Source organism: Daphnia pulex, chromosome 7, assembly GCF_021134715.1.
Source record: "Daphnia pulex isolate KAP4 chromosome 7, ASM2113471v1".
In the NCBI taxonomy this organism is placed as follows: domain Eukaryota; kingdom Metazoa; phylum Arthropoda; class Branchiopoda; order Diplostraca; family Daphniidae; genus Daphnia; species Daphnia pulex.
In genome coordinates this window covers 2,529,923-2,555,674 of record NC_060023.1, presented here as the reverse complement: position 1 = coordinate 2,555,674, position 25,752 = coordinate 2,529,923, and the positions used below count along the sequence as shown (strand labels likewise).

General features: G+C 38.8%; 8 protein-coding genes and 1 long non-coding RNA gene across 11 annotated transcripts; 4 read left to right on the top strand and 5 right to left on the bottom strand.

Moving 5' to 3' along the window:
• Positions 1-4: 4 nt before the first annotated feature.
• LOC124197687 lies at positions 5-3,840 on the bottom strand. Of its 2 annotated transcripts, XR_006876314.1 has the most exons (5): positions 3,674-3,840; positions 2,723-3,602; positions 2,377-2,564; positions 1,849-2,305; positions 5-1,769 (listed from the first exon to the last, which is right to left on the bottom strand). It is a non-coding gene; the product is annotated as an uncharacterized LOC124197687 (long non-coding RNA). The 2 variants fall into 2 exon arrangements; XR_006876313.1 differs by having other exon boundaries at positions 2,377-3,602.
• A 226-nt stretch (positions 3,841-4,066) lies between these two features.
• Positions 4,067-7,008, top strand: LOC124198551 (probable cysteine desulfurase). The gene is made up of 3 exons (XM_046594430.1): positions 4,067-4,465; positions 4,569-6,064; positions 6,138-7,008. The coding sequence occupies exons 2-3, from the start codon at positions 4,622-4,624 to the stop codon at positions 6,597-6,599; spliced, it is 1,905 nt and encodes a 634-aa protein (XP_046450386.1). The 5' UTR covers positions 4,067-4,465; positions 4,569-4,621; the 3' UTR covers positions 6,600-7,008.
• A 1,623-nt stretch (positions 7,009-8,631) lies between these two features.
• LOC124198558 (macrophage mannose receptor 1-like) lies at positions 8,632-9,671 on the top strand. Its single transcript, XM_046594438.1, has 5 exons — positions 8,632-8,729; positions 8,798-8,869; positions 8,935-9,011; positions 9,097-9,214; positions 9,291-9,671. Exons 1-5 carry the CDS (start codon positions 8,669-8,671, stop codon positions 9,530-9,532), a joined length of 570 nt encoding a protein of 189 aa, XP_046450394.1. The 5' UTR covers positions 8,632-8,668; the 3' UTR covers positions 9,533-9,671.
• Positions 9,672-10,747: 1,076 nt separating this feature from the next.
• On the top strand, positions 10,748-11,313 carry LOC124197743 (macrophage mannose receptor 1-like). The gene is made up of 3 exons (XM_046593276.1): positions 10,748-10,810; positions 10,894-11,011; positions 11,087-11,313. The coding sequence occupies exons 1-3, from the start codon at positions 10,748-10,750 to the stop codon at positions 11,311-11,313; spliced, it is 408 nt and encodes a 135-aa protein (XP_046449232.1).
• Positions 11,314-13,345: 2,032 nt separating this feature from the next.
• LOC124198555 (allatostatin-A receptor-like) lies at positions 13,346-18,533 on the bottom strand. Its single transcript, XM_046594435.1, has 8 exons — positions 17,817-18,533; positions 17,469-17,693; positions 17,168-17,386; positions 16,950-17,096; positions 14,502-14,762; positions 14,064-14,432; positions 13,904-14,005; positions 13,346-13,826 (listed from the first exon to the last, which is right to left on the bottom strand). The coding sequence occupies exons 5-8, from the start codon at positions 14,718-14,720 to the stop codon at positions 13,419-13,421; spliced, it is 1,098 nt and encodes a 365-aa protein (XP_046450391.1). The 5' UTR covers positions 14,721-14,762; positions 16,950-17,096; positions 17,168-17,386; positions 17,469-17,693; positions 17,817-18,533; the 3' UTR covers positions 13,346-13,418.
• Positions 18,534-18,598: 65 nt separating this feature from the next.
• LOC124198553 (target of rapamycin complex 2 subunit MAPKAP1-like) lies at positions 18,599-20,378 on the top strand. The gene is made up of 5 exons (XM_046594431.1): positions 18,599-18,762; positions 18,821-18,907; positions 18,979-19,564; positions 19,631-19,929; positions 19,990-20,378. The coding sequence occupies exons 1-5, from the start codon at positions 18,723-18,725 to the stop codon at positions 20,325-20,327; spliced, it is 1,350 nt and encodes a 449-aa protein (XP_046450387.1). The 5' UTR covers positions 18,599-18,722; the 3' UTR covers positions 20,328-20,378.
• On the bottom strand, positions 20,136-21,405 carry LOC124198557. The gene is made up of 3 exons (XM_046594437.1): positions 21,098-21,405; positions 20,392-21,041; positions 20,136-20,315 (listed from the first exon to the last, which is right to left on the bottom strand). Exons 1-2 carry the CDS (start codon positions 21,231-21,233, stop codon positions 20,467-20,469), a joined length of 711 nt encoding a protein of 236 aa, XP_046450393.1. The 5' UTR covers positions 21,234-21,405; the 3' UTR covers positions 20,136-20,315; positions 20,392-20,466.
• A 43-nt stretch (positions 21,406-21,448) lies between these two features.
• On the bottom strand, positions 21,449-23,100 carry LOC124198556 (translation initiation factor eIF-2B subunit alpha-like). The gene is made up of 6 exons (XM_046594436.1): positions 22,737-23,100; positions 22,570-22,677; positions 22,362-22,501; positions 21,920-22,297; positions 21,735-21,860; positions 21,449-21,674 (listed from the first exon to the last, which is right to left on the bottom strand). The coding sequence occupies exons 1-6, from the start codon at positions 22,747-22,749 to the stop codon at positions 21,516-21,518; spliced, it is 924 nt and encodes a 307-aa protein (XP_046450392.1). The 5' UTR covers positions 22,750-23,100; the 3' UTR covers positions 21,449-21,515.
• A 133-nt stretch (positions 23,101-23,233) lies between these two features.
• On the bottom strand, positions 23,234-25,591 carry LOC124198554 (palmitoyltransferase ZDHHC6-like). Of its 2 annotated transcripts, none has more exons than XM_046594433.1 (10): positions 25,253-25,591; positions 25,045-25,187; positions 24,801-24,982; positions 24,649-24,733; positions 24,510-24,593; positions 24,375-24,454; positions 24,164-24,304; positions 23,886-24,101; positions 23,630-23,820; positions 23,234-23,560 (listed from the first exon to the last, which is right to left on the bottom strand). In XM_046594433.1, exons 2-10 carry the CDS (start codon positions 25,088-25,090, stop codon positions 23,428-23,430), a joined length of 1,158 nt encoding a protein of 385 aa, XP_046450389.1. In that variant the 5' UTR covers positions 25,091-25,187; positions 25,253-25,591; the 3' UTR covers positions 23,234-23,427. The 2 variants fall into 2 exon arrangements, with proteins under 2 accessions (XP_046450389.1, XP_046450388.1); XM_046594432.1 differs by having other exon boundaries at positions 25,257-25,345.
• Positions 25,592-25,752: the final 161 nt, after the last annotated feature.

Genomic DNA, 25,752 nt, shown 5'->3' with positions numbered 1-25,752 from the left:
AAAAAAAAATGTTATATCTAGTTCAGCCTCGGGAGAGTCTCGATCCGCTGTCCGGACAACTTCACATCGTCTCCACAAATTTAATGGTTTGTAAATGTGCTACGGGGCTATACTTATAAGGAACATTTTTAACAATTTATATTTTTAGTTAATCGTTTTGTCCTGATGTACACTTGTAAAAATATGAATTTTGATAATAATTTTGATATACAATAGTGGTTATTTTAAGAAATGAAATCTGGTAGAGGGTCGACTTTTAAAGAGTAACAATTTAGCGTAATTCAGACGGCAAACCAAAATTGTAAATCCGTGTGAAAAATCACACCCATTAATCTAGATGGAAATTTTTAGAAATTCAATTAACTGAACGGGTTAGCTTTAAAAAAAATGTTTTAACTAGTTCAGCCTCGGGAGAGTCTCGATCCGCTTTCCGGACAACTTCACATCGTCTCCACAAATTTAATGGTTTGTAAATGTGCTACGGGGCTATACTTATAAGGAACATTTTTAACAATTTATATTTTTAGTTAATCGTTTTGTCCTGATGTACACTTGTAAAAATATGAATTTTGATAATAATTTTGATATACAATAGTGGTTATTTTAAGAAATGAAATCTGGTAGAGGGTCGACTTTTAAAGAGTAACAATTTAGCGTAATTCAGACGGCAAACCAAAATTGTAAATCCGTGTGAAAAATCACACCCATTAAACTAGATGGAAATTTTTAGAAATTCAATTAACTGAACGGGTTAGCTTTAAAAAAAATGTTTTAACTAGTTCAGCCTCGGGAGAGTCTCGATCCGCTGTCCGGACAACTTCACATCGTCTCCACAAATTTAATGGTTTGTAAATGTGCTACGGGGCTATACTTATAAGGAACATTTTTAACAATTTATATTTTTAGTTAATCGTTTTGTCCTGATGTACACTTGTTAAAATAGGAATTTTGATATACGAACATCCCACTTTATCTCATGGTTCCACGTGATCTTGAATAAATACTTAGCCTTCTATAACAAAACCAAGTATATCTTATGGTAGAATTAAGCCTGACTGCGCATGACTATTGTGATGACATTGCTGATGCATTGCATTTTGTCAATCAGCTTTTAAATGCCATACTACATTCAGATATCGGATACTGAGATAACGAGTATTTCGGATTCCGTAGGGAAGGGCAACAACAATGAGTATGTCTTATCGTATAAGGCTTGTGAGAGGCTTCATAAATTGCGATGCATTTGATGTAAAATAGTACTAGTCCGGCTAGAACCATATTATTGGCTAACATGACTCGCTTTCTCATGTTAATTCATTTCGGTGTTTGGGTTTTATCTTTTGCAACCAACTGTGCCAGCCTTTCAGTTGAAGACCAACAACAGCAAATAAGAGAAAACTACGTAATACATTTTAATTACACTCGCAAGTCTAGCATAAATAAAATTATGTTAAATTTTTTAAAGATGCAAATCAAAGAAATTTTGGCAGAAAGAGAAACTAAATGGGAGGCAAAAGTTACCCAACTGGAGACCAAAGTAACTCGACTAGAGGCCATAGTGAAGAATCAAGAATCGTTCATCAATTCATTCGGGAATGAAAAACAAACAAATTTAAAATCTTCTTTATCGAATCGTCCTCATCCTGAGAGTCAATTGGCCGGAAAAAGTGCCATTTTCAGAACGTGTGATGAGTCTAGATCAGCCAATCCGTCCTTGAGTTCTGGCATGCAATGGATCGATCCAGATGGCCAAGGCATTGGTGACGATCCTATTTACGTTTATTGCGATATGACAACAGGTACAATTCATGATAAAATTATAATTTTAAAGAAAACAGACTACATCACCTTTTCTAAAAAGGTTCGACATCGATTTTACACGATAGCGAACTGAAAACGGACGTGGGACACTGCGCCGATCCTGGATGTTATTCAAAGGCTATCAACTACAATGCAACTTTCAGACAAATGACAGCGTTGGCAGAGTTGTCCACTGAATGTCACCAGTCTATCAGAGTATGTGATCATAAATGCTTTGATTAGAATAACTAAAACTTTTTGTTTACACGGATCAATGTAGTACGATTGCGTTGCAGCGCCGCTTACAATCAACGGGATGGACTATTCCTGGTGGAACGACAGAAATGGGAATCCGCAATATTTCTGGTCGGGAAGCAACGCTAGTGCACACACCTGTCAGTGCGGAATCGAGCATACTTGCGTCGAATCTTTTATTCCTTGTAACTGCGATTCCGGTCTGCAAATATCGCTAGTCGACAGTGGTAAGTAAGCAGGACGCTGATTTCTAAATGGATTAAATAATAAAAAACGATTATTTAACTCTACAAAAAATTATAAACGAATAGGAATTATTACCGAAAAGAGTGTACTTCCTATCACACGCCTGAACTTTGGAAGAACAATACTGGAAACTTCTTCCGGTCAGCATACGCTAGGAAGATTTGAATGTACTGGTAAAGGAGAGGTGGCCGGAATGCCAACTTCATGTCAAGATCTCTGGCGAATGGGTCACACTTTGAGCGGATTATATTCGGTTATGGGAACTGAAATGATCGAAAGTGTTTACTGCGATTTCACGAGGCTGCCTAACGATGCTGGTAAATATTTGAAATTGTCAAATGCCTTTCATCTAACTCGTTTATTTGTTATGATTAGGTTTCCAGAAATGGATTGGCTACGATGACGTGAAATCATTGCCTACCTATTTCTACGTTCAGAAAAGCAAGTCCTTCAATTTGTTAAGCACTCCGATTCCATTCGAGATAGAAAAATTGAACATGGGAGACGCCATGAATTCAACGTCAGGAACTTTCACAGTTCCGCGCACCGGAATCTATTTCTTTTCTTTCACCGGAATCGGAGTTATTCCTTCATCGGGCGGCCATCTCGATGTGGCCTTGTTGTTGAATGGAAATGAAGTCGGAAGAGCGGAATGTAACGATTTTACCGGTAAAGTTGAATGGGAAATGTATTCCCTTCAATCCACCCTGCACGTGCAGTCAGGAGATAAAATATGGTTGGAAATCCCAAGCATGGGAATGGGTGTTGTCCTACAAGACACCAGTCTCCATTACACCCATTTTAACGGTTGGCTGTTACAGGAGGACATTTCTCATTCTCTGAATGTATGAAACAATTTCATCTTGTTGCGTTATGTTTTTAAAAGAATAAAGTTGGTAAATCGTCCTTATGGTTAAACTACACCACTTGCCTTTTCTCTTTTAAAATACTCTCCTAAACTTTCGTTGTAGTCAACAGCAGACATTTTACGACGGAGAAACACCCACATTGGCCGGTCACGAACAATAACAAAATTATGCAGGTGACCAAAATAAATCCAAGATCGAGATGATCACTTCAAAACGAGAATGGTCACACACACACACACCGCCTGCATACAAAATAATACACGCGGATAAAACAAAATAAATTTACTTCGGTTATCATGAAGGACACTTGTTGAACTAGTGGACGCAACAACAACACTATACTAACCAAACAGATTCATTAATAGATTTAACGAGGCTGTTGATGTCCTTCCTTTAAAAATATAATTTGGTCATTCAGTGCGAACTTCTTGCCTGTCTCAGAGGTAGGCAATTAGTCAGGTTTTAAAATTTAATCAGGCATTTGAATTTAAAAAATGTTTTACCAGTTTTATCAAAGAGGATAAATTACAAATCTTTATGGCGTATTATATTCACCACGCGCTAGTGTATAAAGGTGGAATAAACAAGTTTTCATCCTGAGGATATCAGATATCACAGTGTACACATTCGTCTTCATTTTGCCAAAAAGACTAACAACAAAGTGGGACGTTTATCAGGTGAGTATAGGCGAGTATAGGGTTAGGACCAAAGCGGCTGTTGCGCGTTGAGCACCAACCCGTACCATCATGTACCAACCTGTACCAATCTCCACCAACCTGTACCAACAACAGAGTCGTGAATCCCCTTAAACCTTGAAATCTAGACGCCACGGTCATTTCTACTCAACTCCAGGACCTGCCAAGCCATAAAACGATACAGGTGAGCCATTGATGCTTAAAAAGCGAACCAAGGACAAAGACGTCAGGTGATTCAGAATCACCTGATTAGAAAACACGTTTAGAGTTGGTGCATGAGGAACAAAGTTGTGGTGCCTAACGAGTTACAACCAAATTTTGTTTCGTCATTTTCCCAACTCTTATTTAAATCCAAAAGAGTTTATACTCGAATTAACATTTCCCTCCTTATTTTTCTTCCAATAATGTATTCAAGTTTATAGCCGGTTATTACCTGTTTCTGCCGGTGGCGCCAAAAAAACAACGTCAGCAGCACTACCTTGTATAGTTAACTCCAAGAAGGGCCAGCAGAGAGTATAAAAGAGGCCGTCATTGGGCTCGACTGTTGTATATTCTGCGCAGCATTCAATTGGACAAGAACCCACACATTTTTGTTTCTTAGTAAGTGAAGCTATACTTCGACGTATCTTGTTTTAAAAAAAACTTATCTTCAAATAAAGCTTGCCGCTTTGCCTGTTTTTAACTGGAACAAACTAAAATTTAGGAAACTGAAAATTTTGTGAATAAAGACAGTGATCTTCGGAATAGCATCTTCAAATGGAAAATCTACACATAAAATTGGCGACGACTTTTATCGACGAGAACCTGATTGGTAAACACCACGAATTCGACAGCCCATTCGGCAAGAGGCCGGTGGTTTACTGTGATTACACCGCCTCGGGTAAACCGTTACAATGCATCGAATCGTTCATCATGGACAAAGTTTTACCCACTTACGGCAATACTCACACCACCACTTCCATTACTTCTGTGCAAACGACTACGTTTCGCGATGAAGCGAGGGAGATCTTACGTCACGCTGTGGGTGCATCTCACGAAGATGCCGTGATATTCGCCGGAAGTGGTTGCACGGGTGCAGTGAATAAACTAGTCGCCGGACTTCACTTGGCCGAACGCCCAATTATTTTCGTCGGTGCCAGTGAACACCACTCCAATCTTTTGCCCTGGAGAGAAATAGCTTCACGCGTGATTCGAATTCAAGAAGATTCAAACGGCCTCTTGGATACGGAAGAATTGGAGGCGTCATTGAAAGATGCCCGGAAGGAAAACCGGAAAATGATTGGCTGTTTCTCAGCCGCATCAAACATCACCGGCACCCTCTACCAAGACATGAAAATCACGGCCATCCTCCACCGACACGGAGCGCTTTCATTTTGGGACTACGCCACTGCGGCTCCGTACGTCAAAATAGCTATGAATCCGGAATCCGCCGAGTATCCATCAGGCACAGCCCACAAAGACGCCATCTACTTTTCGATGCATAAATTTGTGGGCGGCGTTCAAACCGCGGGAGTCTTGGTCGTCAAAAAATCTTTGATGAAAAGTCCCGTTCCAACTGGGCCTGGTGGGGGGACTGTTCTCTTTGTCGATCGCCAAAACCAAGTCTACGCTCAAGATATCGAAATCAGAGAAGAAGGAGGAACGCCGGCCATCGTGGAAAACATTCGAGCCGGTCTGGTGATGAAATTAAAGGAAAGTGTCACGTCCGCGTGGATCATGGCCCGCGAAGAATTTCTAGCCAAACTCGCCTTCAAAAAATGGGGAAATATCCCGGAGCTGATTCTTCTCGGGAGTAGTACCGCACCTCGATTGTCCATTTTCTCGTTCGTCGTCCGCCACTTGGACACTGGTTACTATTTACACCACAACTTTGTCTGCGCCTTGCTCAACGACATCTATGGGATACAAGCCCGCGGAGGATGCGCTTGCGCCGGACCCCACGCTCAGGATTTACTGGGAATCGACGAATCTCTCACCGCCAAATATCAAGACATGATAGTCGATGCTCAAGATGGCCATTATTACGATATTCTAAGACCGGGTTTCACTCGATTGAATCTGCCGTATTTCGCTCACGATTTTGAAATCGATTATATCATCAAGGCTGTGATTGCCGTCGCTAAGAAAGGATGGATCATGTTGCCTTATTACGAGATGAATACAGAAACTGGCGAATGGCATCACCAAAACAAGCAATTAGTGAGTATCCGTAACATTCGATTCAACAAATAATCAATTTTTGTTAATTAAACAATTTTGGTTGTTTTTTCAGTTTCCATTCGTCAATGACAAATTGCTAGCCAATGTGGATTTTCATTTAGTTAACAAATCGACGTTTGTCATTGATCCGGAAAAAAATGGCTCACTGCCCAAGGCAATCCGGTACAACGAGTTCCTCCGAAAAGGCGAAGAGATATTCGAACTGGCATTCGAAAACAGCTCGGCATCGCCTCCGCCAACCCAACAGCAAATCAACTTCAACAATAACGCCAAAGCGAACGAACTCCGTTGGTTTCTATTCCCCAACGAAGTTGGTAGGGAACTTTTTCCCGATAAAGTCCCTTTCACGCCACGCCAATACGACACCTGCCTCAGCCCAGCCGACTATCACTTAGAGCATTACTCGACTATTACGGCCGAAAGTGGGTCGCCCATCTTTTCCGTCGAAAAATTCTATTCCGACTGCGTGCTCTCGATTCAACAGCGGCGCAAGTGTTTCCCGGGGACTTCGTGAAACTACGGTATTCAATACACCCGACATCGGTAGTCTACCTACTCATCCAGAGTGTTCAAAATCAAAATGCTGGTATTTTTAATTGCGACACAGGCGCGAACTTAAATACTTATTATTTTACAAACGCCTGTAATTCTAAGAGTTTCCTTTGCATGCAAACGACCCTCTATACACAATGTCACATGATTATTTAATTATACCGAGAAAGAGATTTGTATATTAACGGCATACTATATTCATATTGGTGGAATATGTGACTTCTCCTGGCTGGCTCAGTTTTAATTGGTAGATACTATACTATAACTTGTTTTAGAACTTCTACTGTTTAAAGTTTTCTGTTTCATTAGAACTGGCGATGCGAGGGTTTTAATAATACAACAGAAAACACAATAAATTTCGTGTCAAACCTTCAACCATACAAGCCTCTTGTTCGTTAATTTGAATTATGCTCAAAATCCAACAATTCAAAACGGGAAGACGGATCGAGAAATCCCGAGGTTTAAAAATGCAATAGAAATATTTCTACGTTAAGACAATCAGCTCTCGAGTGACTTGTTCTTTCTAATCGAATAAAAACAAGAGCAAAGGTCCCGAAGATCAGTTATGTATGGACATAAGCAAAATTGACTCGAAAATGTATAAAATAATCGGCATGTACTGTATAACAATAACTATAGTTAGAAAGGTTTCAGATAGACATGAAGAAAGGACTTTGGCTGCAAGTGTAATGCGCATGACAAATGAAAAAGGGCAAACCATCGAATTTATTAATGACTAATGGTGACGCAATTCTGCGAAATATAGAGGCCTATATAAATAAATGTGCAGAAAGTCGTTTAGGACACTTTGACGTCCAAAAATTTCGCAGGGCGAAATGATGACTTGCACTATGTAAATTATTTGGCCCGAAACCCCAAAAGAAGTTGCTCAACAGCTATGGTATATTATTTCGGTGCTCAAGACCTATATAGAGTCCAGCGACTCGTTCTTGCAAAGTAGGTCATTGCTACATCTCCAACTAAGCCAAATGCGTGTAGACGTAATCAGTCTCAAGAATATTCGCCACAATGAGGCCGTGAAGCGCATGATTATGCACAGACATGCGAAAGACAATTATCGATTACGTCAAAAAGTACGGAAACAGTCATCAAATGTCACATACGACTAATATAAGCGGAGCAATATCTCCGAAAAATCGAAACATGAACTACGCATTCATCTGCATGAATGCGTAGTTCATATCGTAGTAAGAAAGCATACGAGTGGAAGAACAAACTGCTGTACGTTTGTTGAAAAGAGGTCGAAACAAGCGCCAAGAATAATCAAGAAATGAGCACACGCACGCGCAATGATGTTCTAGCGTACCCGGCGAACCTTTACAAAAGTACCGCTATTCTGAATTCGAAATTAATTCACAAATGATTCAATATTTGAAATGTTGTAACGCAAGATAAAACCTACGCAGTCAAAAATCGTAGAGTTGTAAGATTGTCAATAATTAAACTTTGAAACAAGATTTAATGGGCTTAGTCCGATTTCGTGTGGCGTATTGTTGACCCTCACAATAAATTTGTCATTGTCAAATAGAAGCGACTTGTTGTTTACTACGACAAGTGTACACGGCCTCTATAAAACAAAAAAAAAAAGATTTCAAAAGTGGAATTTTCAATTCTATTTCTGATTATTCAAAGGTCAGTTCATAGCCCATACGAGACAATGACCCAGACTTTATTGTAAACATATTGAAAGTTAACTGCACTAATAATTGCCAGAGCCTACCCCAACTTTGTCTTTGAACCCGGAAGGCAAAAGCGTCCCTTTCATCATGAACATTTGTTCTCCATCGGTCACTAAACTCGTTTAAGCCACTATTGTGCCCCTAGGAACAAATGTTGTCGATGACCTCTCGCCTCCTCTTAGCAATCAGATTGGTGAGGTCAAGTGGCGTCTATGGGCTGATGGCCACACCCTTTTGTCAACTCAAGTACCAATAAATAGCTCGAACATTTGGGAAACTATTTACACTCGAAGAGTACTGCACAAGAGAAGCGCACCAAAAATCCTAAGAAATGAAATCGTTTAGTTTACCAAGCCTTCTGATCTGCATCTTCGGTGTCATCTTGTTCAATGGTAAATTTCTTGAAAATGTTTCTACTAACTATAGTAATTGATTGCACTATTCAATTTCTAATTTCTAGCGCAAGGCAGTGAACAGTTCGCAGTGGGTGCTAGTGAAGAAATTGATATTGCGCAAGAGGGCGAAAGAGCAGGTAAGAGATAATATCTAACTCAAAAGGAATTTTTAAAAATGTTATTCAATCATTTTCCCATGTAGTCTGTGAGGGCAGTATGGGTCCAACTAACAAGTGCGTAAAGGTCAAAAGTGTGTGTTACTGTTTCGTGAAAGCGCAGGTAAAAACAATTTCAATCAAGTTGATTTTATAGTCTCTTTTATTTTAAAATGTTCGTTCCTGATTTTTCTAACTTGAAATCATAGCAATCTTGGGCTAAAGCAAACGATTTCTGTAAAGCCAATTCCATGAAGCTACTGAGCATCGAAACACAAAAGCAGCAAAATGACGTTTCAGACATTTTGATGCCTCTCGTCTTAGGCTGTAAGTAAATATGAGCTAACGGAATTTGACTTGTATCGCAACACGACTTGAAATTCAATTGCGCTTCCATTTTCAGACCCTGTTTCAAAGCAGATTGGAATCTGGACCTCAGGATCGTACAACAGCGGACAAAAGAGTTTCACCTGGTTATCAACACAGAAGCCCTTCACTTACGTCAACTGGTTTTATGGTGAGCCCAATACCGGCCTTTCTAACCAATGCGTTCGCATCCGAATCGTCCCGGAATCGTTGACCGACGGTAAATGGGCTACTTTGGATTGCAACCAGTGGCTGCCATCTATTTGTGAGGATAATTAGACTGTCCTGAATAGAAGTCCGAATAAGAAAACACATGAATCCCAATTTTGAAAAAAAGTGACGACTTGTTTTTTTTGTGCAATGGTGACGTTTTCTTAAATTATTGTCATGTCAAAAGGTAATACAACAGAATGGAAAAGACTCATTGATTTCATCTTCAGAGTTAAACTTAAAAAAAAAGGATCCTATTAGAATGACTTGATTTCACATTGATATCAATTTACGTTTCAAAATCAATGTTAACCAATACTTCTCAGAATTTCGCTGATGAAGACGACGGCAAAGGGGATAACCAGATAAAAATTAAGGATTGCATATTTCTTGATTTGTATGTATGATTGTTAGATTGCCAATATTAAAACTTTCAAGCAAGATTCAATGGGCGTAGTCCGATTACGCGATGGGGTGGCGTATTGTTGTACCCTCACAGTAAAATTTGACATTGTCAAAGAGAAGCGACTTTTTGTTTACTACAAGTGTCGACGGCCTCTATAAAATAAAATTGCAAAAGTGGAAATTTCAATTCTGTTTCTGGTTATTCATCAAAGGTCAGTTCATAGCCCATAAATACGAGACAATGACCCGGACTTAATTGTTAACATATTGAAAGTAAACTGCACAGAACCTACCCCAACTTTGTCTTTGAACCCGGAAGGCAAAAGCGTCCCTTTCATCATGAACATTTGTTCTCCATCGGTCACTAAACTCGTTTAAGCCACTACTGTACCCATAGGAATATACACCGCCGATTTCTGACCTCTCGCCTCCTCTTACAATCAGATTGGAGAGGTCAAGTGGCGTCTATAGGCTGATGGCCACACCCTTTCGTTAACTCGATTGCCTATAAAAAGCTGAAAGATTTGGAAAAATATTTACACTCGAAGAGTACATTACAAGAGAAGCGCACCACACACACTACAAATCCCGAAAATGAAAGTGTTTAGTTTACCAAGCCTTCTGGTCTGCATCTTCGGTGTCATCTTGTTCAACGGTAAATTGGAAAATGTTTCTACTAACTAAAGTAATTAATTGCACTATTCAATTTCTAATTTCTAGCGCAAGGCAGTGAACAGTTTGCAGTGGGTGCTAGCCAAGAATCTGATATTGCGCAAGGAGGCGAAAGAGCAGGTAGGATTTACATCTATCTAAATCGGAATTTTTAAAATAATTAAATTTAAAAATCTTTCATTGGTCCATGTAGCCTGTGAGGGCAGTATGGGTCCAGCGAATACGTGCCTGAAAGTCAAAAAAGTGTGTTACTGTTACGTGAAAACGCAGGTAAAAACAATTCAAATCGAGTTGATGTCAATAACTTTCAATTGAAAATGTTCGTTTCTGATTTTTCTATCTTGAAATCATAGCTATCTTGGGCAAAAGCAAACGATTACTGTAATACTTATGACATGAAGCTACTCAGCATCAAAACACAATCTGTGCAAAATGACGTTTCAGATATTTTGATGCCTCTCGTCTTAGGCTGTAAGTAAATATGAGCTAACGGAATTTAACTTGATCGTAACACGACTTGTCATTAAATTGCGCTTCCATTTTCAGACCCTGTTTCAAAGCAGATTGGAATCTGGACGTCAGGAGCTTACAATACTGGACAAAAGGGTTTCGCCTGGTTAGAGCCGTTCACTTTCGTCAACTGGTTTTATGGTGAGCCCAATACCGGCATTTCTAACCCATGTGTTCGTATTGTCCCGGAATCAATGTCCGACGCTAAATGGGCTACATTGCCTTGCGACCAGTGGTTGCCATTTATTTGTGAGAAAAATTAGAATCGTCAGCATAGAAGCCCGAATAAGAAAACCCGCAAAGTTTGTGTGAAGCCAATTTTGAAAAAAAAAAAAATATTGTTTCTTTGCGCAATGGTGACGTTTTCTTAAATTATTGTCATGTCAAAAGGTAATACAACAGAATGGAAAAGACTCATTAATTTTATCTCCATTGTTAAAGTGAGAAAAAAAAATGGATCTTAACAGACTGACTTGACTTCACATTGACGTCAATTTAGTTTAAAAATCAATGGTAACCAATACATCTCAGAATTGGGTTGAATGAAGACGACGGCAAAGGGGATAACCAAATATTTAACATAATAATTATTTCTTGACTTGAGTCAAAAACATTCCTACGCAGATTTCAACTACAAGACTAAGACGTCTCAGACTAATAAGGACAGAAAAAGAACGGTGACAAAAAAAGTCTGTTTTTAAAATAAAAAATAGGACTCGACCGTTTCCTGGGTGCGGCTAACTTGTTAATTGGAAAAGAACTATAACCGTGGGGCTCAAGTCACGTGGAGCTCAAGTCTTCTAGAATGACCTTACTAATTAAATATAAATAAAATTTTGATTTTGTTGCAATAGCCTTCATGGGGGCGGAGAGTTATACGGCAATTTAACAATACCGGGTATGAAAATATGGGCAAATTAATGATAATGGGCTCTAACACGACTTGCCCTTCGTCCTTAGAAGTTGCAATGACATAAGAAAGCTTCTTCCTCTCCAAAGAAGAAAGTAAGCTTATCATAAACAACTTAAAATAAGAATTATCACAATGTAGCCTAGAGTAATGAATAGTATGTATCTGGGTTATTTACCGTGAAGTATTAAGCTGGAGACCTTGAAGCACTTGAAGGAAATCAACAGGTGGGAGTTACTTCCGTCTATAAATAAAAGTAAGGAAAAATTAGCATATTCTAACGATGAGCATAGACTAATAACGAATTCTAATATGAACACAAATATAAAAGATAAGAACTGATTAGTCTTTTCTCCTAACATTGCCTATTGACATACAAATTGAAAGCTCGCCTTGACGGCTTGTTTGTATTACTTTGTAGCAGCCTTCAGAAAGTTTGAAATCAAACGACTGACACATCGAGTTTGAACGTGGGCTATATACCAACAAGTTCTGGGATAGTTCATAACAGTAAAAGAAATTACTGTCAAGTTCAACAGACTGAGTAATAACACAAGTTGACTCATTAAGAATACAGATCCATGGGTATGACGGCTGCAACATACTTGTGAACTCAGCGGCCCCCACCTACAAGCGTGAATTCTTCAAGCAAAAGCTGTCTTATCCAAAAGTAAATTGAGTTCTGGGATTTTGAACATACAGCAGTGGATGGAACGAGACACAGTGAACCGTTCAAATAAGGGGCGTGAGCCTTAATACATTTATTCGGTGGAATAGGACCAGAGACATATATGTGACATTTTGTACTTTATATTACAGTTTGCACTGCCTCTGGTGTTAATAATATGCCATTTCTCAGACAATAAGCACATGTCTCGAGAGGAAATCTTATATTAATGACAAATAAATGGCCAGTTTTGCACGTTATTGACTAGCAATTTTAATGATGCAAAAGGATCGCGTTTCTTGAATAAATACGTTGTAAGACTAAAGATAAGTCGAGTTAAACAGATGAACACTCACCAAAGATGTGATGTGCAAGCACTTTCTCTTGGCTGTCTGAGACTTTGAGCAATGGCAGCCAAGATAATTTCGGAACAAGACGTATACAGCATCACCATGAATAAAATAGTCTATTTCCTGGTGCACATTAATTACATTTTCACGAAAAGATCAGCCATGGTCAAAAGCCTCTTAAACAATGAGTCAACGATAACTGATATGTCATACATTTACTGTCATGTTTCATAATTCAAGCAGAGTTGCCGTTTATTTTCCGCAACAAACTTTCGAATTTTCGATGGCAACTGCAATCTGCAGAATTGCTTACAATAAAACACTCTTACACTAGTAAAAATTAATTAAGATAATTACTTCAAAGCGGAAATAAAATTTTTTATCAAGCAATAACATTTTCGGTGAATATACGAGTGATGAATACAAATTTCGGTGGAATTCTTACCTGCTGGGACAATACACAAATTTACGGAACGCTTTCAGAAAGTTATCCGAAATAAACGCATAAAGAAAAGGATTTACACACGAGTTCATGTACGCTAGTATGTGCGAAGTAATTTGTATCATGACCGTGAGCGCGGTCATTTCAAACAAGGCTAGACTTTTCAAAACGAGAAAGAGTTGAATGGGAAACCAACAGACGGCAAAACTGCCAACTACCGTGCAAACCATACGAGTAACACGTAGTTTTTTCCCACGCTGGATTTCAGCCGAGACCCGGCCGACTGGTGCATCCTTCCGCCACAAGCGCGTCAGCATGCCCATGTACAATCCGCAAATAAGCAATAGTGGTATGACGTAAGAAGTTGCAAAAAAGGTGATTTGGAACATATGCAGACTCCATCCTTCCTATTAATCGTATAATCCCGTAACAAGGAATATTAGATCATTTTAGAATCAGATTACATGATTTCATTAGCATTTACCTCTTGGAGAAATTGGCACACTGAATACTCTTCGCCTGAAAATACGTACATCACTTGGCCGTGAGCCATCAGTAGCGGAACACAGGCCAAACAAATAACAACCTGATTTGGAAACACAAATTGTACCAATGAAAATGATTTTAATCAAACGGTAAAATACCCAAATGACGGCGATGGCCCAATAAGTGTTGGTCTTCGTTCGAATTGATTTGGAAGTGAACGGGTGCACGACTGCCAAGTAGCGATCAAGCGACATGAGGACTAGAGTGTAGACACTAGCGTAGGCTGTTACGATGACTAGATATTGGACAATTTTGCACCAAACGTCGCCATACGGCCAAAATGGTAAGGCGTAATCCGAAGCAGTGAAGGGAACGCAAAACACGATAAATAAAAGATCGGCCAATGCTAAATTGATGATGAGCAGGTTGGTCGTGCTGCGCATCTGCGAATTGGCAATGACCACCACCACAACTAGGGCATTGCCAAAAAACCCTACTATGGCAATTATTCCGAATATGATGGGCACCTTGACATGAATGAAAATGAAAATTTTAAAAAATATTTAGCAGATGAATCTATTATGGTCGTTACGTACCACAATAGAAATGATGTGTTGCATATTAAAATCACGAGAGTCCAAATCTAAACTGGCTTCTTTTAAATCGGAGGTGCCGTTTGCAACGAAGGAGGAAGCGGTACAGCGTGACTGGTTACTGCACTGCATGAAGACATCTTCCATCAATTGCTGTAAATGTTGAAAATCTAAAATCGGGCTTCCGTCGGTGTCCATTTCGGCCATTTCCGTCACATCCATTTTTCACGGAGAAGATCAATTTTTGATACGGCGTGGCATAAACTATGAACGTTAAACAAAATTAGAAAAAAAACTAATCGGTTTCGTGGTTTGATTGAAGGAATACTACAGGGCATCAGTAATCAAACGGCACTCGACTGGGGAATAGAAACTATTTGTGTACGAGCTTATCTTTTTCCCGGAAACGAGGATTTTGTTCTCATTCACGCACAAAAATTTAATCTTTTGACAAATGTTAAGATATTTAACATTTCGCTGAGAACAGTGCACTATACTGCTGCGCCGAGTTTGAATGTTTAATATTAGAGTTAACATTTTTGACATTTAACAGTAAACATTTCGTTCGGAATAAATTTGTCGTTCACAAAGGAAGAAGTTGAGGATGGAGGCGCGGGCGATGGTACCCGTGGGAGCAATTCTTTGAGCTAGAGAAGTCCAACTTTAGGTTGGGCCTCTCTCGTTCTTGCACAATCTGATACCAAAGTTGAATCGAGTTTTTAATTGATGATATAATCAAGTTCCCCCATGGAAAGAACACGGTTCAAGATGAATTTTATATGTTGAAGAAAAAGGGGCGGAAAAAAATTGGTGGGTTGTATCAAAATCCTGGATGGATATGGAGACACATTCTTTTCTAAAAGTCGCTAGAATGAATCAAAATGTTTCCTTATCATTATTCTCTTGACAATTTTAGTGGTGCTTGCCAGCCTTTATGTAAAAGAAAACAAACAAAAGGCACTTGTGTTAAAACCAACATCATATTTATGATGGCAAGTCGCTCGGAAATAGAATGTTTTATTTACGATAGTAAATGGTTTCCATTACCCGCAGCCCGAATACTCTACATGCATATACTACCTTAAAGTCGTCGGCTCAAAATCAGTGAATCGATAAAATTGCCTAAATAATCACAGACTCCCCGGAGAGTAACAACAGATAGTTCACCCACGAAAAACGTCACTCAAAGTAAATCAGCTTAATTTACTTTCACTAATGAAGAAGGAGCGGGTTTGAACGGAATAACAGAAGAATAAACGAAAAACGTATAACTTACACAGAAATCCTTGTCGGTTATTTGTAGTTTGCAATAGAGCAATAGCACAAAGGAAAGCCAAAAACAATGCGAACTTTTTTTTAATACATTCACTGGCTCCCAATCTCAAATGAACTGTACTTTGGCTGATTCCACGGTCGCGTCTGCGAGCTTTTACTACAGACAACATCGGTACTATCTTGTTACATGTATGCCGAGGGAAGCTGCGCAGAAGCGGCGCAGGAAGCACACGTTGAACTGTAATAAACCGTCGCCTTTCATATGATAGCTCGGCAGCCTAAGCCTCTTTTGTTATAAATTGTATTTAACGTAGCCAGGCTAGAGCTGTATAAGGTACAAGCCAGAAGGTCTTATTCATTGTAGCCCTTTTGCGCCATTGATCTTAGCTTCTCATTAAACACGGGAATCTAATGAACATCACGTCACATTCTCATTTCAACAAGATTTTTTTTTTTAAACTACTGCTGTCATTTGCATTTAAAAAAAGAAGAGCTAAGAAAATATAAATAACTATAAGCAAACAGAGCTCAACTTTTTTTTTAGAAAATTCTAATTTCTAATTCTCAAAAAACCAAACATCCAACTTTCTTTTCTCTCTTTTTTTCCTTGTTTTTTGTTGTTGTTGTCTGAGGTCAAGAACGACAGGTGAAATTCCGTTTGCTTGTGTGCCGACACACGTGGAAACTCCGATTGAACTATACAGAAGAAGACCTTGAACCACAATAATATCTAGATGACCATCTTTTGAAGGAAACTCTTCAAAGGGCACACTTCTCACTAGCCTATATACAATACACTTTAAGATTGGTTTCGGGTTTCCTTCTTAGTAAAAGAGCGCGTGGAAAAATTCAGATGGACATACCTGCTACCCCAAGATAAGAGCAGAGCAGGTTTTGTCGTGGAAATATACAATTTAATATAAGCCTGGATATATGATTAACTTTTAATCTGTTATAAAATCAGAGAACCTGTTCTCGCCTCGTCGAACTTTACTCCATAACCTTCCCCTCTCTTCTTTTCTTTGAGAAAGGTCAGTTTTAAAAAGATATTGGAAAATAAAATAGCCAGGGTCCACTATAAAAGAAGGCCATCCCGATGACGTTAGCGCTACTGTTCCTGGAACACTCGCTCAGTCGTCGTCACCCAGAAATAAGCGAAAATAATGGCTGACTTACCAATTTTTCTGTTCGTACTGATCATCGCTTCCGTACAGGCTGCCGTCGTCCGCGAAGAATCACCGTTATGGAACAATCACGCCATTCATCAATTGCCCGAATATCGGGCAGCCGCTACCGTTACCACCGTTGTCACCACCACAGCAACTGGTCCCACAACAATAACAATCAAGTAATTGTTTTTATTTCTTATTACTGAATGGCTAAATTAAAATTACCTGTTTAAAATTTGATTGATAATTTTTTTTTAGTAAGAGGTTTGACTGCGCGAAACTAGAAGCACCTTCCGCCACAACGGTGTGTCGCCGGAAGAGACAGTACTGGAATCTTCCATTATATGCCGACCATGTCTTCGTCAGCCAGGATGACATCCACCAACAGTACCAGCCGCTGAAACCCACTCAAGTCATCCAGTAAGCATAAATATCTTATCTTTCCTGATAAAAGGGCCATCAAATTATTAATTTTGTATTTGTCAATAATTGAAATAGGGTTCTGCCTTCCGCATTGCCCGATTACCGTAATGGAATGGCCATCCGCCCCTACCAGTCCAATCCGCAGTTCATTTCCCCATTCAGTATTCAGTCGTCGCTCGATAAACCGTCAGATCAGCCAGTTTACAGGGTAGCAGATCCGCTTTTCGGCGCTTTTTACGCCTTTTCTTCTCTTCTCTCCAACATTTTCAGTGGCATTTTCCGACCGCAACCGACTCCGGCCGTCCTCGTCACCAGGTACACGATATTCCTTAAGAAATTCATAATTCAAAATATCACCGTCAATCATAAAATGACATTGAACGATTATAGTACATCGACAGTGTACACAACGACGACAACCGCAACTTCCACAACTTCGACAGCTACTTACACTTTGAAAGGCGCAAATTGTCTTCCAGCCGGAGTTGTTGTTTGTCCAGGATCTAATACCGCTGCTGCGTCCAGTACTACTGCCGCTTCAACCACCGCCTCCTCCACCACTCCGGCCTCCACCACTACATCGGCGACTACAACCACAGGATCGACGCCAACTTCCACATCAGGTTAGTACTTAGTATGAATCCACATTCGTAATTCTAAGATCACTATACATTTTTTAAAATATTTACCAAAATAAGATTCAACTACTACGGCCAGCAGCACCACCGATTCAAGTACTGTAACCAGCACGACAGATTCAACTACTGTCACAAGCACTTCCGACTCAACTACTGTTACAAGCACCACAGATTCAACTACGACGTCATCGACCACGCCAAGCTCTGGTTAAATTCAGTGTTGATGATTATGAAGATCTCGATGATTTAATTTAACAATAAATAATTAGAAATCATTTTGATGCGGGGCATAACATTATTAAAATGGTAAAAGAAAAAGATAAGTATGTTAAAGTAGTATTTAAAGAACAAAACACATTTTTACCTCTTTCTCGACCAATTTCAATACGACCGTGCCCATCAAATTGAACCATACATAGTGTTCGCTTCTGAAAAAGTTAATAAGAAATAAACTCACAGCATTACCCAATTCGTTTTTGAAGATCTAAGAAATGGAATGGAAGACAAATTTAGCCGAAAAAATTATTAATTTTTGCCGACGTTTTCGCGCAACAGACAGTTGATTTGATGCGGCAACACTGCGCTCATAGCAGAAGCTCAATCAAAATGTCAAACAACCTAAAACTAAATCCCTAAAAAGGCAAAACAATAACATTAGAGCAAGAGTTGGGTGTTTGGTCTCCTTTCTCTATGAAAAAAGAAAAATACAGAATGCTTCAATGTTTTATACACATTATCTAAGTGCTACGCTATCCGAAAGTACGATATACTTACTTCATTGGTGCGCGTACAAATCGAAATCGAATTTGGGTTCTAGGTCAACAGAGTATTATGGCGTTTTATGACAACAAATATTGGATTCTTTCCCATGTAAGAAACTCATTCTTGTACTCAGATGATACTGGTGAGTTACTTTATTCTCTTTGGAACATTTGATTTTCTATAGTGCTGATTGCATTGTTTCTCTCCATTCAGGCATGTGCGAAATGATATTGCAGAACGCTGATATACCAAAGAAGATCAGAGAAGAGGGTAAAAAACAGTGGTTTGGAAATTTAGATGATTCAGAAGAAGAGTTTGATGATGATGGACGAATTCACACAAGATCTCTAGGAAATGGTAATGATGACTTTGGAACTCGGAGGAGAAGGCTTAACACAGTGGTGAGGCTTGAGAAGATGAGGAAAGAACAGCAAGCAGCCGCCATGATCAGTACCATTAGATGGAAAGAGCCAGATTTGACCAATCTAGATCAAGGTGAAAAGACCAAGATATTTCAAAAGAAGGAAGTGGTTGCTCAGAATTCCAAATCTGCCCTTTCTAAACTTATGGCTGAGCACGCCTCGGATCCCGATTCGCCATTCATTGAGTATGCAAAATTTGATGGGAATTCTCAATTGAGAGCACCCACAAGAACAATAAGGATATTTTTAAGCATGCAAAGTGCTGAAGACCGCAACTTTCCTATGACCGTTTGTGTTGTGGCTTCGGCAAAGGTTTCTGAACTTATCGGCCTTGTTTGTTACAAATACAGCCACGAAAAAAGAGAACCTCCTTTAACGTAAATATTAAAATTTTGCCCTTGAAAAATTAGATTAATTAAGTTCAGTATATATTTTACAATTAGTGGATCTGTGGATAATTACGCACTATTCATTGCCGAAGACGACGGAAGTCCAGATGCCGATTTCCCTTGCCTAGAACCTAAAGAAGTTGTTGGGAAGTTTGGATTCACCTCCCTGGCTTTGGTTCGCTCTGCCAATCCCCCAAAGGAGGCGAAGAAAGACGTCGAGACTAATAAAACAGTTGATCAACTCAACACTGAGAAACCAGAAGAGCGTGGGGCTGTTCTGGAATCTACCGACTACCATTCGTTCAAAGGATTTTTGCTACACAAAGTTCGGCCAAACACGGAAATAACTTTGGGTAAATAAATAAAATGTTATAAATTATCCATGTCAAATCCAATAATAACGTTTCGCACAGGAATTTCGTGGGACCAAGTGGAGATCAAGCCTTGCCCAACTAGTCGGTCTGTAACAACTTTACTGTGGTCAAGGCCCAATCTCAAACCAACCCGTTTACCTATTGAAGTGATCGTAGATTGTGTTCCTATGCAAACATTGCCAGCATCAGTTGCTATTATGTATTACGACACAGATAAAAGAAAATGGAGGCGTTTGCGAATTGAGTGTGACTCGAAGACCATCGAACAAGTTGTGGCGAAGTTAAAATTCATATTAGAAATCCGGGGAGGACTTTACCGCCAGGAGTACCTCCATCACATGTCATACGTCAACAAGAAAGCCAGCCTGATTCGTTAAAAGAAATTTTAATAATTCAATTGTTTGTTTAATAAACCTTAAAATGCGAAATGTCAATTTTTACAAAGTATAGCGGATTATGTAGCGGAAGAAAGGATTATTGTAGACGTCGTTATCCAGAAAGGAATGGGAGAAGGTCCTATGTCCATTGAAAAGTTGGAACTATCATGCTCTGAACTTCGTCTAGTTGACGCTCAACCGTTGATAAGGACCGATGTAGTTGTTGGGAATTTTTTTCCAGGTGTACGAGTCCTATGTAGTGGCGTGTTTGATATGAAACAATTTTCTTGTTGACTGCTGCAAAATCTGGTAAGCTCTTTAGAAACTTTACATCTTCAGATTTCAATCGGCCTGTTTCAATTTGCACTCTTCCCTTCAAGACATCTTTAAGCTTACTCTTTGCATCTAAATAGGCTTCTCTTCTCTTTTTGTATTCTTCATTCCACAGCAACTTCTCATTCTTCAGTTGTTTTGTGGCTGATCTTGTTCGTTTCTCAAATTTCTGATGAGCTTTATCTCCAGTAGAAACTAGAACTTTGTTTAGAATGTCTTCAATGTTATCCCGTAGCCTTTCTGAATAGGCAGCAACAGCATCTTGCTCTTTTTCTAAGGCATTAAACTTCATTTCCTTCAGGGTATGATTCAGACATAGTTCTGTTATTTTATGTTTCTTCCCAGAAGGAGGTAGGGATGAGTCTACCGCAGCACAAGCAGCTGTAAAAACTTCATAGTGAACAAATTGACAAACAATATCCACAACATTTCATTACCTCGAAAAGTTGAACCAGAACCACCACCAGTAATACTTCTGTTAAGACTTGGTCTCCTCTTTATGAAGTCATCAATGTTGTTTCTTTCTCTTGGAAATTTCTCCGGAATGTGGTCTTTATTTGGCTCATTTAACATCTTTTTCCTCACAGTTTTCTGTAGTTGTCTCAATTAAACTTTGTTATTATTCCCTAATTTTGATTGTTAAAAAGTTAGAGCTAAATTAGCACCAACGCTAACAACTTCAACGGTTTCCAATTTGAAGTGCATCGTTCGAAACGCCACCTTGCGACAGATGACCTTACTGCATGTTATATTTTCCACACGCGCAGGAAAATGTCTAAAATCACAAAAAAAGTGACATGAACGTGTATTTTATTTACACATTTATCGATGTTTTTATATTTAGACGACTCTCTTTCATAGATAAAGTTTAATTAATTCATCACTGACGGCTGATGGAGTGAGAATTCCCAAATCTGTGAAAAGCAAAGTCAAATATCCTGGTGGCGTGTAATCAACTTGAGGATGCTGATCGAGAAGATTAGAATGATTGGATTCAATAATAGTTGACGAGAACTAAAAAAATTCAACACAAGTTTCAGCATTATGGAAAATTGGTTAAAAAATTTAACATACTTTCAGTTCTTGGGGTAAATCGCGTTGGTTCAGCGGGTAGAGACGGACAAATTTGAAGCTCTCAGCGAGAACGTAAAAGGGTTTGTGCATTTCCTTGGCACACAGCGCCATAGTATATGTTCCAATCTATTTCAATAAATTTTTCAATTTTTTTAAATAGTCAAATAAATATATTTTATCCGTACCTTATTGATAATGCCTCCGCTTTCAACAACACCTTCAGCTCCAACAAGCACTAAATCCACTGATTCCATGACATAACCCATGGCCGAATCCAAAATGAGAGTCGAACCAATACTGTGTTTCAATAGCTCGTCTCTCATAGCGACACCACTTAGATCCGGGTGAGATTCAGTGATGAAAACATGGAAACGTTTTTTGGATATAACAGCTGCTTCAACTAGTGTTTGTAGAACCACTCTTGATTTGGAGTGAGTGAGGATTTTGTGTCCATCAAGAATAAAAGGAGCCCCTAGTCTTGCAATTTTAGGTCTAGCCTCTTGTAATTTCCTTAGAAAAATTTCTCCTCGTTTCTTCATAATCTCCTTGCAATCTTTGAAATTCTAAAAAGAATGTTTTATTTTAAATCTATTAAAAATTTATGATTCATATTTATAGACAACATACTGATTGTTCAAGAGAAGTAAGTGTGATAAACCGTTGAAACAGTTCACAGCCTGATTGAACTGATGTAATTGAGCATTCAGCTTTCTTCATTTCTTCTGTTGCTTTTCTCAGTTCTTCCGACAATCCACGAAGAGTTTCACCTGTGAATATGATAGTCTTTAATGTTGATAATGATTATGCTTATAGATATTATTTTGTTTTTACTAACCATCACCAAAGTTTTCCAATATATTCATTAATGTGCGGATAGCTGCAACAGCTGCTGAAACATCCGGCTCTTCTTTCACAATTTTTTGGAAAAAATCCAATACATTTCCTAAAAGCACATTGATTACATTAGTTTTTTTATTAACATTATTTAATAACTAAACCTACTTGTATTTTCCATTTTATACTTATATCTTTTTTGCGCACTAGTAAACTTTTTTCCTCTCTACTTAACTTGGAGTTTCAGCTAGAAGAGCAGCACAGCAGCTTGCCAGCTTGCCACCGTTCCAGCAGCAGACGACACAATGAAAAGTCAACACTCCAGTCAGTCAAAACACTTGAGTACTGTACTTGTTTCTGATTGGCCCTCACCGATTAGTCCCAGGGAAGGATCTGCCGAGAGCCCTAGATTGATATGTCCATTATGTCACACGCAACCGCAAACATTCATAAACTGCTGTTATCGTTTGATGAAAGAAGAATACTTAAGTCATTCTATTCTTTTCACATTCCGCGTTAAAAACAAAAATGTCGTCGTCAACGTTGCCATTCTTCATCGTGCATGCACACAGGTACGGGTAGGGTAGCACCGGTAGCACGACCGACGAGCGACGACCGCACGGCGCACGAGATATCTGTCGAAAGTGAAATAAACGTTCATTTTGCATTTTTTTTTTTATTTTTTTAACCATAGTTTATTTCAAGATTTTGTGAATTTGTCAGATGAAAACCACCCGAAACATTTTAGACAAGGTGCAATTTTAGGTGCTTTGCTTCAAAACAAAGTGGTGTGTAAATAAAAGTAAGATTATTGGAACTTTTTGTTGTCTTATCCATTCAATTAAACTAATTTAAACAATCATTCCTCTTTTTCATATTCCACATAGGAAGGAGAGCAGGATGTACGAGGAAACCAACCGCGCAGTGCTCGGCGCTCAGTTGGATTCATTTGAACTTGACCCCTTTCTTGAATTTCGCCGTAAAGCCAATATCTGATTAAAGGACAATTATAAAAGTTTTGAAAGGCAAAAATTTCTTGTTGGAAGTTGTTTTTATCATACTTTTTCCATCGAGTAACCGCCACCTTATCTCCAATCTGCAGAGAGATGCGTGTCTCGTCGGTGTATGGTGGCTGAAGACAAACCATAATGCCGAAACTAATAATAGGGAACCACCTTCCACTGTATGCTTTCTCTACTACGTATTCTACGCAGCGTTCCCTTTTAATCTTTTTCTGTTCAATTTGTTCAATCTGTCAAAAATGAATAAATAGCTATAAAAGGTAGAAAATCTATAGAACTATGCATAGGATTATACCGTGAAAGCGTATGGATGGCAATTGTCCCGGACTTTCCACTCGATGCCATCACCTTTAGGCTGGAAAGAGAAATTTATTACTTCAACCAGATTCTTTCGCCATCCTAAATTGTAGGGGTGAATGAAAGAGGGTTCATCGGTTCCTTCTCGACGATAAACAGCTTTTTCATGAACCCAGTCTTCAATGCCTGTTTGATTTCTTAAAACCACTTTCATCTATGAAAGAATCAATCACTTTTAGGTTAAATAAAGAACATATAATCCAAAGAAATTCAAACCTGGACAAAAAATAGAAAACCAACAGCAAACACTACTCCGGCTGCTAATCCTAAGGAAATCAGACTCATCACAAAAGGCCATAGTCCCAATATTATAAAAGGCACTTCTCGTAGATTTGAATGGTCGTAGTAATCAAATGTCTATTTTTAAACAATATGATTCGTTTTTAAATTGTTTGTAACAAGCATACAAATTTTAGATTTAGCCAACCGGGTGAAGAGCTCTGTACATGGTGCATGAAATTATTACGATGGCTTGGGCGCATCCAATAACAGCGGAAATGAGGAATGCTAACGAAACAATGGTGATTTATGAAACATAATATGAATGATTAGGTATTATTACCAAGAAAGTTGGTGTGATTGAAATGTCCAAGGCAGTTATTTATAAATATGCAGTGATGATCACGTTTCATAATACATCTATTGCCTGTGAAAGAGGAATTTGTCATCAAACAGAAGAGTAATTATTTTTATTGGGATACATTTTCTACAGTGATGAGATCTTGGTGCTTTGTATCCTTGGCACACAGTGCAGTACTGTAAAAACTGAGTATCCTCTTCCCTGGTCTAAATAAGTACAATGTGTTAGTTGATCTTAAAACTGTTAAACCTATTCAAACTAAACAAATTTTACCGGTTTCCAGTTTAGAGGTAAGTATCCTGGACCAACATGTAGTGAATATAGAAAATTGTAGAATGTTGATGCACTTAATGAGAGAAAAATAGCAGCATTTATAAATCCAGGCCAAGAGTGGTAAGGAGGCCACCACATGGAGTTGCAATGAATTGTTGACCAAACAATAGATTTAATTACACCTGTGAGAGAAATGGTTATAAAAACAACAGTAAAGCTTATTGATCCTCAACAGAAGTTCTACCGATAGTAAAAAGCGGTCCTATGTGAATTACGTTACTCCAGCCCATGACACACTCAACTCAGTTGTTACTTCACTCAAGTAACCTATGTAAAACTTCACAGGAGTTGTTGCTAAGGGCTACCAAAAATTCACAGGAAGGATCACTAAACAAGAAAATTGTAATTAGAGATTTTATGACCAAAAATTTAGAATTGTAAAGTTTTGTCACTTGCAAAATGAGGAGGCCTTAAATGACAAAGACAAACTCAAAAATAAACATTCAAGCAGACGTCAATAATACTGCTTACTGCCAATGCCAAATGCTAAACAGGGGTTTTGCAATTTTGCGTTGTTGCTATGTTCGGTTTGCCGTACTAACTCATTAGTTGATTTTATAATATTCAAGGAGAAATGAACACTCATAAAATAAATTGCACGTAATATTTTAATCAGGCTAGATTAAATTAAATTCGAATTTTATTGGAAGTAGCAGAGCAATAGATCCCTGGTCGGTTCACGGCTGTGTTGGCTTCCCCATCTCGATTTTAGGGTAAACGTAAGCCGATTTGGAAACTTTAAAAAGCGCCTCTAGTGAGTGTGTCAGCTACAACGTCCAGCTACTTTTGAGAGCCTAGATGGCTCTTTTTAAAGTTTCCACTTCACAATTCTGACAGGCCCCGCCCTAAAACCCCCTGAAAATCGGCTTACGTTTACCCTAAAATCGAGATG